A 14552-nucleotide genomic window follows, 5' to 3' on the forward strand; every position below is an offset into this window, starting at 1 on the left:
AGGGGGCGGGGGGCGGAGAGGCCCCGGCCACCATTTAAAGCGGCAGCGGCGCGGCGCGGCTCCCTTGTGCCGAGCTGCCGCGGAGCGCGGCGGAGGCAGCGGCGGGCGGGAGCGGCCCGAGCCCCGCATCCCGCCCCGAGCCCCGCGTGGCGCCCCGGCGGGCGGATGAAGGCGCAGGGGGACGCGGGGCAGCGCCCGGGGACGACCGGCAGCACCATGCTCCGCCTGGGCAGGCTGCTGCGGCTCCTGACTCTGGTGAAGTTGCCCTGCTGCCTGCTGGAGTTCCTGCTCTCCGAGGCGGCCCTGGGGCAGGAGATGTACGCGCCGCACTCCATCCGGCTGGAGGGGGACATCACGCTGGGGGGGCTCTTCCCTGTCCACGCCAAAGGTCCCCCGGGCGTGCCCTGCGGGGACATTAAGAAAGAGAACGGCATCCACAGGCTGGAAGCGATGCTCTACGCCCTGGACCAGATCAACAGCGATCCGGAGCTGCTGCCCAATGTCACGCTGGGCGCTCGCATCCTGGACACCTGCTCCCGAGACACCTACGCGCTGGAGCAGTCGCTCACCTTCGTGCAGGCGCTCATCCAGAAGGACACCTCCGACGTGAGGTGCACCAACGGGGAGCCGCCCGTCTTCGTCAAGCCGGAGAAAGTAGTTGGAGTGATCGGGGCGTCGGGAAGTTCCGTGTCTATTATGGTGGCCAACATCCTCCGGCTCTTCCAGGTAGGGCTGCGCGGCGCCGGGTAGCGGAGGGCCGAACCGAACGAGCCGTGCCGAACCGAGCCGTGCAGAGCCGCGCGGCGGAGGCGAACTCTGCCGGCGCCCCTCAGGTGCTTCGTTCGCTTCCCCTCCGGAGCCTCTCGTTTCCCTCCAAGCCGCCCCTGCTATGCCAGCATCCTCCCCCGTCTCCCTTCTTTACGGAGCATGGCACTTTCTGGATTTATCGCCCCATTTGCAAGAAGCAATCCGTGAAGGGAAAGGAGGAGAGGAAAAAATAAAGGCGGTGATTGAGATGGGTTTGCGTTAGGGAGAAATACGGCTCGGCGGCGGGGTACGGCCGGGCCGGGGACCGGGGGGAGGCTTCGTCCCCCACCCCCAGGGGATCCGCCGTTTCTGGGCGCTGCGCAGCGCGGGGACAGCGGCAGCACCGCCACCAGATGCATCGCGAGCGGCGGAGTTTCTCGCTTCCTATCCTCCGCCTTCGCACGCGGAAGGTGCTGGTGGGGTTATTTTTATTATTTTGTATGGGTTTTTTTTTTTTTTTTCTTTTTGCAGCGGGCGGAGATATCCCCCGCTTCTCCCCGTTGGAAACTTGTGGAGGTTTTCCCGACAGAGCCCATCTGGTGTCAGCAGCCACCGCCGCTTCGCGTCCCCATCCGCGGGGCCGGGGCAGCCGCCCGGCGCGGTGCGGAACCTGCCCGGTCGCTCTGGTCTCGGTACTGTCCGTTCTTCCCAGAGAGCACGAAGGACGCGGTTCTGTTTTCCTCGCTCTCCTCCCCCGCCCGGCAGACTGCGGTGCGCTGAATCCCCGGCAATTTGCGCGGCCGTACCGGCGCTGGGATGCTGTCTCCGGAGGCTGCTGTTTGCGCGGCGCTCCTTTCGCTCCGCACTTCTCGCATTGCCGACAGCCCTCCGTGGGCTGCGGTCCCGATTCCCCCGAACCGGGGCCGAAGTTGTGCCGGAGGATGGCTCAGCGGGCCGGCAGCTGTCGGTACCGAGCCGCAGCCACGGCGAATCCTGGGCGCTGAGATCCCGTTGGGAAGGGAAGCCCGGGCGCTCCGAGCCCTCCTGTAACACCACGGTACCTGCGAGATCTGTTGATGTTACATAAGGGAGTTTGCAGAAAATGAGGCATTTGAGCAGTTCCTGCACGTAGCGATATTTATATATCTCTAAACATTTTAACATGTTGTGACTAAGCATCTGTTCCAAATCGCTCTTTATTCAAATCATCCAGAATGCAGGAACTGGTGCACGCTGAGAGATCACTCTATGTATCTGCAGATTGGTTCTGCCTGCTTTAAGCACATTTTCTGTGTGCTAGAACTGCTAGAACTCTCATCCTTGTCATCCTTCAAAGCACAGTTCAGAGCACATCCCAGCCAGGGAGAAATAATAAGAATTTTGAGGTAGGAGCAGGAGAGGACCTGTTAAGCGACAGAGTGCAGCTGTGTGGGGAGTGAGAAGCAACGAGGTACTGGAAAGATACACAGCAACAAACTTATTAACCTGCACACTTGCTAAAATGCATTCGCTTCTGCTTCCCATGTAGCTCTCGTAGGTCCCTGCAGCATTTGCTGACCCTGTGGTGAGGGGGTGGGGGCTCCCAGACATTTGGTTTTGTGCATAGGCTGCCTTTTCCCCAGTGTCTCCTTCCATCTGTGGAGGCTTCTGCAAAGAGACATTACTGGTGGTTGCATTTCTCTGACAGTGTTTTGGAAGAGAACCGAAGTACTCACGCTGTACCTCAATGTGTGGGGAAAGAAATGGATATAACCCACGCAGAGCACAGCGGGGTTTCCTCAGGCAGCTACTGATGCTTATGGGCTTTCTCTGCAGGAGGGGTAGGGCTTGGGCCATTCCTCTTGCTCTCTGCATATGGAATTGCAGCAGCCATGTGTGCAGCTCACCCGTCTGTCCCTGATACAGCACAGAGCTCTGGGAGCATCTCCAGCCAATGCCAACAGGTGCAGCAGCATGGAAAGCTATAGTGAGGTCCTCTGACTTGAATTCATCTGTGCCGTTACTGTTTGAAGCTTTGTGGAAGCTTTTGTTTGGTAAAAAAGAAGAAAAAAAAACCAAACATGCAAAGATATGTCGGTTTATTCTGTGTGATCAAAGGACAAGTCCTGCTTGCATCTCTTGGAGCTGAGTGGCACTCGCAGCGGGAGCAGCTGGGATGGGCTGGGGCAGGGCTCTGCCTGGAGCCTGGGGAAGGGCTAAACCCCATGAGGGATGCTGCTCCCCGGCTGTGGCTGTGTGATGGAGCGGGTTGCTGCTCTGTGGGGCACAGGGGATGTGCAGGTCGTTCTGTGACAGGTGCAGGTGCTGCCAGGGAGGGCAGTGTGCCTCCAAAGGCCAAGTGCACGAGGATTTCTCTTCCACAATTACAGCTGATGAGAGATGCAACCGTGCACAGGATTTAAAGGAAGGAAGATGTCTTTCAGCTGGAATTCGAGGTCTGGTTTTGCCGTCGGTTTTGTGTGGACCTCAAGCAAGATGCTTTAGTTTAGATGTTTGGGAGCATCTCACCAGCAGCCCTGATCCTGCTGGGAGCATCCCGTGCTGCTCTGAAGGCAGCAGCCTGGGCCTGACAGTGACTCGCTGTGAAAGGGATGGAGATGGGGGTGCCTCCAGCTGAATGCTTTGCTTTTAGCACCTCGTTGTTATTTCATTTCCTCCTCTCAGAAGTGGGGTGGGGAGACCGCAACGTTCCCATCCAGCCCCGGGCAGCGTTGCTGGGCGCCTCAGCCGTGGGCTGGAACCGTCAGGGTCCTCACGCTGCCTTGCTGAAGGATGTGGGCTTCTGTGCAAGAAGTTGCATTTCCTTTGCTGCGTGGAAGGTGATGCCTCGTCATAGATTTTTCTAGGACGCTGCAGAATGTCATTTGGGAATGTTTGTTAAGCTGCAAATTTGGGGAAGAGGGCTGCGTCATCTCTGCCAGGGTGCAGCATGGATGCAACAGGAGGAGCAATGCGTGCAGCAGAGCATGGAGATAAAGGCATAAATACTGAAGTGTGTCAAGTAGGGTGACTTCTTCACATTACAATTCTGTGAGAGCATGAGATAAGCAGTGTGCAGATTGTAAATTAAATATCTGCTCTAAAAATAAGACAAACAGTTTGGGAAGCTCTTTCTAAACGCACCGGAGATTTCAAGGCAATGCATTTTTTAGGCTGCTGGTTTCACATTGTAAAAGAATAAATTGTTACTTTACAGTGTCATAGGTTTCCCTGTGAATTCAACTCCATGAAATTCAGTAACTATGCTGAAACAATGCCAGATGTATCATATCTTCTATGAGTTAAACCATGAAGTGTGGAGAGAATCAGCACACCGATTTCTTTTCTGTTTTACACTGGAAAACTCATCTTTGGATGCCCTTAGAACTGCAGACTTCTCATTACGGGCTTTAATAATGAACTAATTACTGCTCCAGGTTTCTGTCCTCGGCGGATGTAGTTTTAAATAGTCAATCAGCAGCTGTTCTTCATCTGAATGCCTTTTGCTTTACATCAGTGATGGTTCCTGTGGCCCATAAGACACATTACTGTGCCCCTTCAGGAAACAGTTTAGAAAACAGAGTGGGATGAAGGTGTACGACTAGATTGGGAGTGTAAATTGAAACTCCTTTATATCCCCTGGGTGCTTTTACTGTATTTCCTTCTGCGGGTGCCTCAGTACTAAGTGAGAAGGATGAAAGTTGCAGTGCCTGCTTTCTGCTGTAGACACAGGAGAAATGAGATTATTTAAAAAGGAATACAGCTTACAAGCGCGGCTCTGAGCTGGGCACCTCTTTCCCTAGAAGGGGGTTGTGCCTTTCCCAGTGAAACCTAAGGGTGGATCCTGCTGGGGCACTGGGGGCTGCCTGTGTGGCTGGGCTGCAGCTGGATCACAGCTGGCCTCAGGGACTTGCATGGGGCATTTCAGTGGCCACCAGGTCCTGCTCTGGTGGGCCAGCATTGCCAAGGGAGGATTGTGAGAGCCATGTGAGAATTGCTTCGGAGTGTTTGTGTCATTTCCAGATGATTTTAATCCGATCAGCTTCTACAGTCTCCTTCACTCCACAAGAAGAGTTTTCTTGCTCTCCGCGTCGCTTGGTTCAAGCTTCCCACTCGCATCACGTGTGCCCAGATGTTGGTGTCTGCGTAGGACCTGGGTACAACCCCAAAGGCCCCAGCAGAGCCCCTCCTGCTGGGCTAAAGGAGCTCATTCCTGGGGCAGGGCTAATTTCCTGCACGGTACCCCGTGGGGCTCCTGGGTTCTCACTGGGAGGAACTCAGCATGCCATAGCGTTGTTTTTCTCTAGTGCTAATGATAGGCCTAGAACTCATTGCCAATTCATTGCTGTTTCTCCTAACTTTCAGTAAGATGCTGCTGGTTTTAGTGAATGGAGCGATGATGCAATTTTTAAAAGATTGAGGAGAACTATTTTTTGTGGTTACTCTGAGTGAATTTCAAGGAAAGCTGAAAATAGGAGAGGGTAAACTTTCAAAAAAAATTAAAAGGCTTCTGTGTTTCTTGGCAAGCTCTAATTTCCTTCAATCTCTAAGTATTGGTGCTTGTTGCTACTGATGCACCTAATGCCTGCCAGCAAGCTGGTCCATGCAGTTTTATTGTTACCTAAATAATTGGCTACATTTAACAGATGTGAAGTCTTATTTGCTCTGTGTAATTCAAAAGTGCTGGAAAATCTATGTGTCAAGAACAACTTTTCTTCCATGTGGAGTTTCTAGTGGTATGTTGGAGGCATTATGAATGTATTACGCTGTATTCTGTAGGTAAAAATCATATTCCTGACAAGGCAAAGTTCAGCATTAGCAATAATCTCAGCTCTTAATCCTGCTTTAGGTGCTGCTCCATAGGATTCTGGTAGAAGGGAATGCAAGGAGGCAGCTGGAAGCAGAGTGGTGCTGCCAGGGGATGGACGCTTCTCCATGCTGAGAGGTGTGAGGATGAGTTTGCTCATGTGAGCACAGGGTCAGCAGGCAGCTGGGCTGGTGCAGGGGCAGCCTGGTCGGTGAGGGTCGGTAAGGTTGCAATGCATGCAGCAAGTGCCTTTGTGTGATTCCCTGTTCAATCTTTGAAATGAAGGAAGGTGACCTCTTTGGAATGAAAAATGGAGGGATCGTTTCAAGGCATTATTTTTTTATGAAAGAAATATTGATCTGGTTTTGAGTCTCATAATCCTAATACTGTAAAACTATGTGTACTCTATTCTACATTTTATTTTATTAAATGAGTTTTGCTTGGAGGCGTTAAAACCACCTCATGCAATATTCTGCATCATAATGTCAGATGTTGTTACTTCTATTTATAGTGATACACAAATTAATCTCAATGAGTGACAATGATGACTGTCCCAGACATAGGACTATGGTGAATTTTATCATAATATTGGAAGATATGAAGCATGTAATTAAAGCTGTTTGAGAGCGTGGTATCCAATATAGTCGGGTCATTAGCGTGGTGGAATGGGCATCCAGGCAGAGAGAATTCTGAAGAAAAACAAGTATTTCTCAAAGCCTTCCACGCTACTGATGATTCACGAGGTCCTGAAAACCCTTCAGCTAAGGGCAATAGAACTATTATGATTAATTGCCAGTAGGAGGGGCAGTCAAGCATGACCACATTAAAACATGGCAGCCCCGGCCCCTGGCAGTGGTCATTCATGCACAGACACCACGCAGGCTCTTTCATGGTCTGAAGCTTGCTGGAGGAGCTCGAGTTTCTACCAGATGGCTGTACTGCTCTGAGAAGAGCAGATGACACCAATGGACATTGGGCACAGTCTGAATACTTTTCTCTTGCTGTGCCCCCATGTCTCGGGGCTGTCATGTGAATGCCTCTCTTACGGCACGGCCAGGGCTCAGACAAAGTGTGCACCCAGGCTGGATGCAGGGCGCTGCAGTGGGGTGAGGGTGATGGTCACCTTCACCTGGGTCTGTCCCTTTCTGAGGGTTGGACACGTCCACTCACACCACCTGCCTGCTGCTGTTACAGCTCCAGCAGCACTGCCCAGTGTCCCTGTAATGCCGTTTAGTTCCTATTGAGATAAGTGATGCTTTTGCTGTGTCATTTGAGATGTTCGGGGAGGCATTAGCATGCTGTACGGATGTGTGCGTTGAGAAGCTGATATCCTTGTATTCTTTGCTGACATGGAAATGCAAGCCAGGACCGCACTTCAGAGTGTTTTTAAATGAACTTGGGGAGTGTGCCAAAGGCCTGTGAGGTGCCTCTCATTAGAGATCACCATTCTCTGCCTGAGAGCATGGCAGGCACTCAGAGTGCCTGGCCTCGATCTGGATAGAAAAGCAGGCCTGGGAGACCTTCATTTGGGGGCCTTGAGCTGCACGGCACGGATACAGCCTCACATGTAGGGCACGTAAGACAGCTCTGGATTTGGTAAAAGGAGAATCTGACCCACTGGGCGAGGAAGGCTACAGCAGTGTTGGGAGTTGTAAGGTTTCTGTTCATTTTAATGGTTAACCTGTATGAACCTGTTTGTTTATGTAGGTGTTATATAAATATAGAATCATAGAATGGCTTGGGTTGGAAGGGACACCAAGGATGAAAAAGTTCCAACCCCCCTGCCACAGGCAGGGCCACCAACTTCCAGATCTGGTACTAGACCACATACCTATGTGTATATGTCATCTTGTAAACACACATATTATATACCTATATTATCTATTTATTGCTTTTTAGACATTTTGTAGGTACCAGTGAGCCATCAGAGCACTGCTTGGGGATGGAGCTGGGTGGAACAGTGAGTCCCAGTGCCAGGCTGTGTTGGGGCAGGTTGGATGGAGCGTGCCTGTTCTTCCATTCCTGCTGCTGCGGGTGCGTCGCTGAGCTGCTCAGCTCTTGGCTGTGCCCATCTCACACTGTTACAGTGCCAGGGCTTAGAAGAATCATGGGTGTGGGGTTTGTAGAGGAAGGGTGTGCTCTGGTAACACAGAACCACCTCAAAGGCATTGAGCAGCACAGGCAGCAGGTTGCACTCAGTTTTCCGCCCAGCCTGGAGGCGACAGGAGATGAGCATAACCCATGATAGGCATGGGAAGTTCCAAGGCCAGCAAGAAGCTGGGGCAGGAGGAGATGCCCTGCGGGGAGGATGCTGGCTGGGGGCAGTCTGAAGCCTGAAGCCTCAGGTCTGGCCCAGCCTTGCTGAAGCTGCCTAACTGTTTTCAGTTCAAAAGCAAGATAGCCTGGACTTGGCTTTGGTGTGGTCCCTTTGCTCCACTCTGTGCTGCTGATATGCCCTTAGATCTTGCTTTCACTGTTTTACAACTGTTTTTGCCTTTTCGCTTGTGGGTATAACAACTGCTGACAAAGCCAAAGCCTTAAGCTGCAGATCTGCACTGAAAAATGACTATGATCCAGGTTCTCCTTGTGTGGCTCGATACAACCCCTACCTCTGTTCCCTTTGTCAGATTGCACACCTGTATTGCTGTAGGCACGAGGAATGTGACTGTGGTATCACAGAGACTTTCCGGGGCTAGATGGAAAAGTCATCTTGCTGTTCATAAACTAAATTTCAGATGGGGAAGATACGGTGTAAAAGTGACTATATACATCCCCATATGCGATATTTATAGCGGCCATTTATTACTATCATACACAACAGACCTAATCCTAACCTTTCTTAGAAGAGTGCCAATAAATAAATGGGACTATAAATCTGAAGATTGCTTCTCTTAGCACATGCTTCTCTTAGCACAGTTTTCCAGCATTTTCTCTGGAGAGTCCATCCAGCACTGGCGGATGTCAGTGGGATGGCAGCTGGATGAAAGTCCATCTAATTCCTTGGGGCATCTTCAAGCTTCTCTTTGCCCTGGTTCCAGGAGGCCTCCTAAAACAAGAATAATCAGAGACCAACCTATAATATCAAAGCCAGTGACTAAGAAATAGGTGTTTCTGTCCTAAATAGGTGGCTTTTATCTTCTGTGCTGGAAATTTCCTTGGTTTTGTCTTGACTGCACTCTCGCAGCAGGCGATGAGGCTTAAGTGCAACATAAGATGCAGTCGGTATCCTTCTGAAGCAAGATTTCTGCTTTTCTTCTTTGTTGGAAGTTAGGTACCAGAAACTAGACTTTGTGAGTGCTTTGGTGAGAGATTTCTCCTTGAGCTTAAGTCAGCTGGGACCTGGGAAATGCCTCTGTCTGATTCAGGCTCATCTAAAGCCTAAACCACTGATGGTCCAGATGAGTGCTGGAGGCTGTTATCACTTCTGTGTCATTCCAGTGGTGCTTTTCCAGTTTCTAAACAAGAACAACAAACAACAACCAAACAAAAACTCTGCAAGGCATTTGCTTCCTCAGCAGCTTTTGTGGAAAGAACTGACAAATTTGCAGAGGAAGAAAATAGGAAATTGAGAATTTATTATTCTGGCTCTCCAAGTTCTGGAGAGGAATCTCAGGAAACCTTTGTGCCTGTATTATCTGAGAGGGAAGTGCTTGGGTTCATGCCTTGCCAGCTTGTTTTCTCTGCTGCCATTTTAGCAGTCATGTAGAGCAGTATTCTGCAAGCTCTTATGCAGAAGGCTTTCTAATAAATTTATTATTTCATAAATATTTTAATAACAGTAATTATGCATTCATCAAAACGGAGATTTGTTTCAATGTTATTAAATTCAGCCTCGTAATTATATGCATGGTATTTTTACACGCAGCACAATCGGAGTGCAATTCCTTTGTAGATGTATTGCAGTGCCTGGCGACTGGCAGTTCATATCTTTGCAGAATTTTCATCCATAGCCCTTGGCTCGTTCAGTATACCAGAACCAACAGGACAACAGCAGGTTCTCTTCCATGAAAAAAGAGTTTGTCTTAAGAGCTGCGGCGGGTTTCTATTTCCAGCAACAACAGCAAATGACTTTGTTAAAAGAAGATCACAGATAAAATGCAAATTGAGATACAGAGGCACCAGTTGGTGCAGGGTGGTCGGGGCTGTGGCAGAAGAGGGCCAGCTGCAGGGGCTGTGTGCTGGCGGGGCTGCTCAGCCTGCCTGCTTTGCTTGATATTTATTCCCTTTGGGAATGGGTACGTTCCCCAGGCCTGTGATCATTGGGACATGAGATTTCTTTACACAGTTGTTTCTCTTGGGAAATCCATAGTGGAGGGGTGAGCAAGATGGGTTAACACAGGGACTGGCTCGATGGGTGGCTGAATGCTCATCAGCTCTCTTGGTGCCTTGAATGTAACGGCAGGGTGTAAGAACGTGGATGGCGTGACATGACCATCGGCTCTAGCGGTGCTGGTGCTCTGCAGCTATGGAGAAAAGACAGTGCCCAATCATTTCCCATGCTGACCCCACTGAGATGGAGTCCCATGAGAAAGGGATCCAAATCCCGTTCAGTAACATGTGGTAGGAATAAGTCAAAAACTAAAGGGAAGCTGTCAACTCAGATTTGGCTGGAAGTCATAATCTTCATGTAAATAAAATCCAGAACCGATAGAGATGTTTCTGTAATTTCTAAACAAGGTAATTTTGCTGGAGTATTTGAGTGCACAGAAGTGATATTGACAATAAAAATTAATTAAATGACTTCTCGCAGTTTTTCTGTCTGAAAACAGTACAGAGAATGTCAGAGCATTAGCGACATGCAGGGAATTGTCTTTGTACTGTGCCTTTGGTATAGGGAATGTTTTCCAGATCACAATTCCCCAGCAGCTCCAGCAAACTGGGAGCTCTGCACCTGTTCCAGTACTTGCAAACACTTCCTTTAGTACAGTGTTGGTGTCACAGCTATAGAGATTTGTGTACTGAACACGCCGTTCTTCAGGCTGACACGAAAAATTAATTTTCAGTCTGCCTCCACAACCGTGATGGCATCTCAGTCCTGGAGGAGTCATGCCTGGTTCTCACTTTACTCCCAAAGGGAAGTAGGTGGGGATGGAGAGGCGGCCCCAAGTGCTCCGCTCCTTCTGCACCCAGGGCTGCCCTGGCTGAGAGGGGCTGTGGGGCTGCAGGGGGTGGAGGCTGCTGCAAGGTCCCTTCCATCCTCAGGGATGCTTTTGGTGAGATGGTAAGCTGGAGGGCCTGAAGTCCATGAAGCAGTGAAAGGAATCTTTACAGTTTTTCTCGCTGTCGGTAAATGCATTTTGTTGGAGAATCAAGTTGTTATTAAAAAAAAGGCCTCCAAGTCTTATGCTTATTTTCTCAGAAAGAATCTTCTTATATTTCAGAAGAAAATAAATACCTCTACACACAAAAGCGCCGAGGAGTGGGGCCGATAACCTTTCTGTAACGTCCTGCTTGAGACGAGCAAAGCACCCACTGCTGTTTAAGAAATCCATCTGTTAGGGAGATGATAATCACCTACTAAAACGTGCATTCCATTGCAGTGCTTATGATAAGAGCATGTACTGAAATGAAGCCTGCAGTTGTCTCCGAGCTGCGCGGTGCTGTAACGCTGTGCTTGGTTGTGTGCAGTGCCTGCTCTGATGGTTGCCCTCAACTGCTGACCCACAGCTGGGCAGAGGGAGAGCCCCAGCACAGCTGGCATCAGCTGGGAAGCTCTCCTGGTGGCAGCACACACATCGGGCAGCAGGGAAATGCAGCAGCAGCCAGCCAGCCGCGTTCTGTGAGCTATGCAAGCAAGTCCTGCGAGTTTCTCAAACGTATCAGCTGTTCCGTGGGGGCAAACCAGCTCTTTTGTGGTACCTCGATGCACTGCATTATTACATACATCTTCATGTGATGTTTTAGTTATGCATACTGCTTTGTTTTTTCCTTTCGCCAGTTTTTTTTTTACTACTATTTTTTAATGTCTTTTTATTTAGTGATAAATATGTGTTTCTACCTCTTCCCTCCCTCCACTGTTCCTTTCTCAGCTCCTAAGCAGTCTGGGAAATTGCTCTGACAGCTGATCTTAATCTCCAGAGTGAATTTGAGATAAGATGGTGCTGGGTTTAGAAAAGGAAGTTTTTTCTTATGCCATTATAAAGGTATGGTTGAGCTAGCAAAATGAGCAAAGTGTGCTCTTCGTCTTTCCCACTGTTTTCGTGGAGAGTGTTAAGTCTTGTCACTTAGATTATAATAAATATGGCACACATTAAAAATAACAAAAAATAATGAGGTTTAGTTTAAACACACAGCTAGGAGAAAATATCTTTCTCAATTGAATTGCGTTTGTACTCTCTGTGAACCTTTTTTGCCATATTTTCTTGACGTAGTTTTTTGAATGTGTCCCCTGAAGATGAATCAAGACCATCAGATATTTAATGAAATCAATTACTGGGGAGGTGTGCCGAGCCCTCCAGGGTGGCTTGTGGTGCTGTGAGGCATGTGAGGTGCTATGGGGGCTGGGGTGGAGGGACTGCACTATGTGTAGGGGCAGTCTGACACTTTCTACAGTCTGTGTTTGCAGGGTCAGTTCCTCACTTTGTTTTGGGATGCTGTGCCCTCCTGTCCCAGGAGTGTTTTCTCCCAGCCCATGATGTTCCCCTGGGACACGGGGACAGGAGGTGACACAGGACCTCTGCTCAGAGCCCACAGACGGCTGAGTGCAGCCCTCAGGGAGGTGTCTGTGCTCAGCGGGATGCTTATCGCAGGGAAGGGACGCGTTCAGACCAAATGGCAGCCTGACACTGCACAGGGCAAAATACTCATCTAAGATAAAGCAATTTTAAAAATAGAAGCCAGGGAGAAAATGGACTTGAAGGTACATAGCACTCAGATGGAATTGGTCCTAATGGCCCTGAGCTGTGCTCAGATGGAGGTTGCGAGTAGGGCCAGGGCAGAAACCTGAAGGAGGGAGAAGAGCTGCTGCTCAGACATGACTCCCTGTGTCCAATTTATTTTTATTTTAATTTAGGCAGAGAACTGCCCCAGGCTTCAGCTTTTCCTTGTTCAGTTTAGGACTTGCTGCTGCTCCAGGAGGCAATGGGGGAAAGGAGTGCGGGGCTTGGCTGCTCTGCAGGAAATGTGCTGGGAAATCGCATCATGTGAAGTCTGCTGGGCTGAGATAACATCTGATTTCAGGAGGTAGTACACGACCTGACTTCTGCATCTGGCAGATGAGCTTGCTTGGTGTCAGCCCAGGAAAGATGGAGATGTGATTTGACCTCCTCCCGCGTGCTGCCCTGCCTACAGACCTGCTGCCCCTCCGAGAGACCCGCAGCCCCCAGCCCCGTGTGTCCTCCCACTCAGCACAGGGAAGCTCTTGCTGGGGTTATTGTCAGAACAGCAAGGAAACTGAAGGCTTTAAAAAAAAAAAGTTTGCTCGTTCTGCCCTCCCTCCCAGCGCTCACATAAATGAAGCGCAATGTTTGTAGTCGCTGTCATTGCTTTAGCAGCCAGCAAAGCAGAATAGGTGCTGGACCCATTGGCAGATGCAAGGCCTGTGAAATTCTTCACCTTCTTTGTAAAGGAACGCTGCTCATATTCGTGTGAGGCAGCAGTGATCTAAGAAAAATATTTGGAAGACGTTATTTGTTTATTTTTGACCTGTAGAACAGACATCGCCATAGAAGTCAGGGGGCAGCTTACTACAGGTTGTGAGCTGTGCATAAAACCCTTCAGCGTGAGTCTGAAGTCCGCATGCTGAGGAAGCTGTCCCACGAGGTTTTGACCTCTCCTGGGGCTCCTGACAGCCAGCATCATACTGCAAGTATAGACATTATCATAATGAAAGCACGTAAACAGCACCGTCTCTTCATCTGGAGGGAACCTGTCAGCAGAGCTTGCCATTACCTCAGGATTCTGCTCATTGCCTTCCAGAGGCGAACACGAAATCTGTTCATAAAAACCAACTCAGCATTTTCCTCCCCAGCTTTGGAGAGGAAGGAGCCTGCTGATGATCTGACAAAATGAAGCATCTTCTCACTGAAGGAAGTCCTGCTCACTTTGAACACAGATGTGTCTCTCGCTGCCAGGATGTCTAATTTATAAGCATCTCCTTGCTTGGGAATCCCAGGTGATCTGGAGAATAATGGGAACAGATCTATGCGTGCTGGGAATCCAGCATTAAGGGCAGTGCTGCCTTCTGGCAATAGCTTTTGGGTACTGATGGGGCGGACCCTAAGGGGAAGAAAATATAGGCTAGCATTTTTTTTCAGCCTTACCTCTCTGTTAAAATGAAACTCTCAGATTAATTAGTTGCTTTTGTATCTCCAAATGAGTTTTTAAACTCACACTTTGTTGACAAGAACATGCTGCTGGGGAGTTGTGATTCCAGCTTTGCTGGCAAAGTGTCTGACCAGGGGCACCTGAGAGGTCCTGAGGGATAGGAGCAGTGCACCGGATGCAGCAGGCTGGCTAGGTAGAAGGAGAAATGATGTGGTTGCAGGTAGAAGGAGAAGAAAAAGATGTAAGCTCCCTACTCAGTCAGCAAAGACTCCAGATTGTTTGAAACAAAACTTGCAGGCATCAGCCTTCCCGAGAGGCTCAAAAACTGCGTGGAGCTTTGGCCAGTAGTTTTAATGAAAGCCGAGGTTGTGGCAGGAGCTCATGGCTACCATGAGTATAAAGCAATGCAGATGTGATGGCGGCTGCAGGAGGATTTCAGCACTGTGAGATGTGCAGGACATTTCTCAAGGCTTTTTCCAGTAGAGCAAAGAACTTAAAAGAGCCTAAGCTTGAAACAAACAGGTGTTTGTAAGCAGTTGTTCAATATTGATTCGGGTGATAGTGGAGCTCTGCCAAGCGAAGGTAGGCATGTTAAAATACAGAGGTCTTGTGCTCTCCAATTTAGAAGTGCTCACTACTACCAAACAGTGTTGAAATGTGATTTGAATCACGCATGGTAAGAAGTGAGAATCATGGGGTGCATTGACTGGAACTCGTCATTCACACATCTCGTGTCAGTGCCCCGTGGCACAGC

General features: G+C 49.5%; 1 protein-coding gene across 1 annotated transcript in view; it reads left to right on the forward strand.

The window, feature by feature from the left end:
- The first annotated feature begins 201 nt into the window (after positions 1–201).
- GRM7 (glutamate metabotropic receptor 7) overlaps positions 202–14552 on the forward strand; it is a 220544-nt gene continuing 206193 nt past the window's right edge. The window contains exon 1 of the mRNA XM_042880865.1: positions 202–726. Within this exon, the coding sequence (XP_042736799.1) occupies positions 217–726 (510 nt within the window). The 5' untranslated portion in view covers positions 202–216. The remainder of the gene's footprint in view (positions 727–14552) is intronic.

This window comes from Lagopus leucura, unplaced genomic scaffold, assembly GCF_019238085.1.
Source record: "Lagopus leucura isolate 7727_CA_CO unplaced genomic scaffold, USGS_WTPT01 Super-Scaffold_100028, whole genome shotgun sequence".
NCBI classification, from domain to species: Eukaryota; Metazoa; Chordata; class Aves; order Galliformes; family Phasianidae; genus Lagopus; species Lagopus leucura.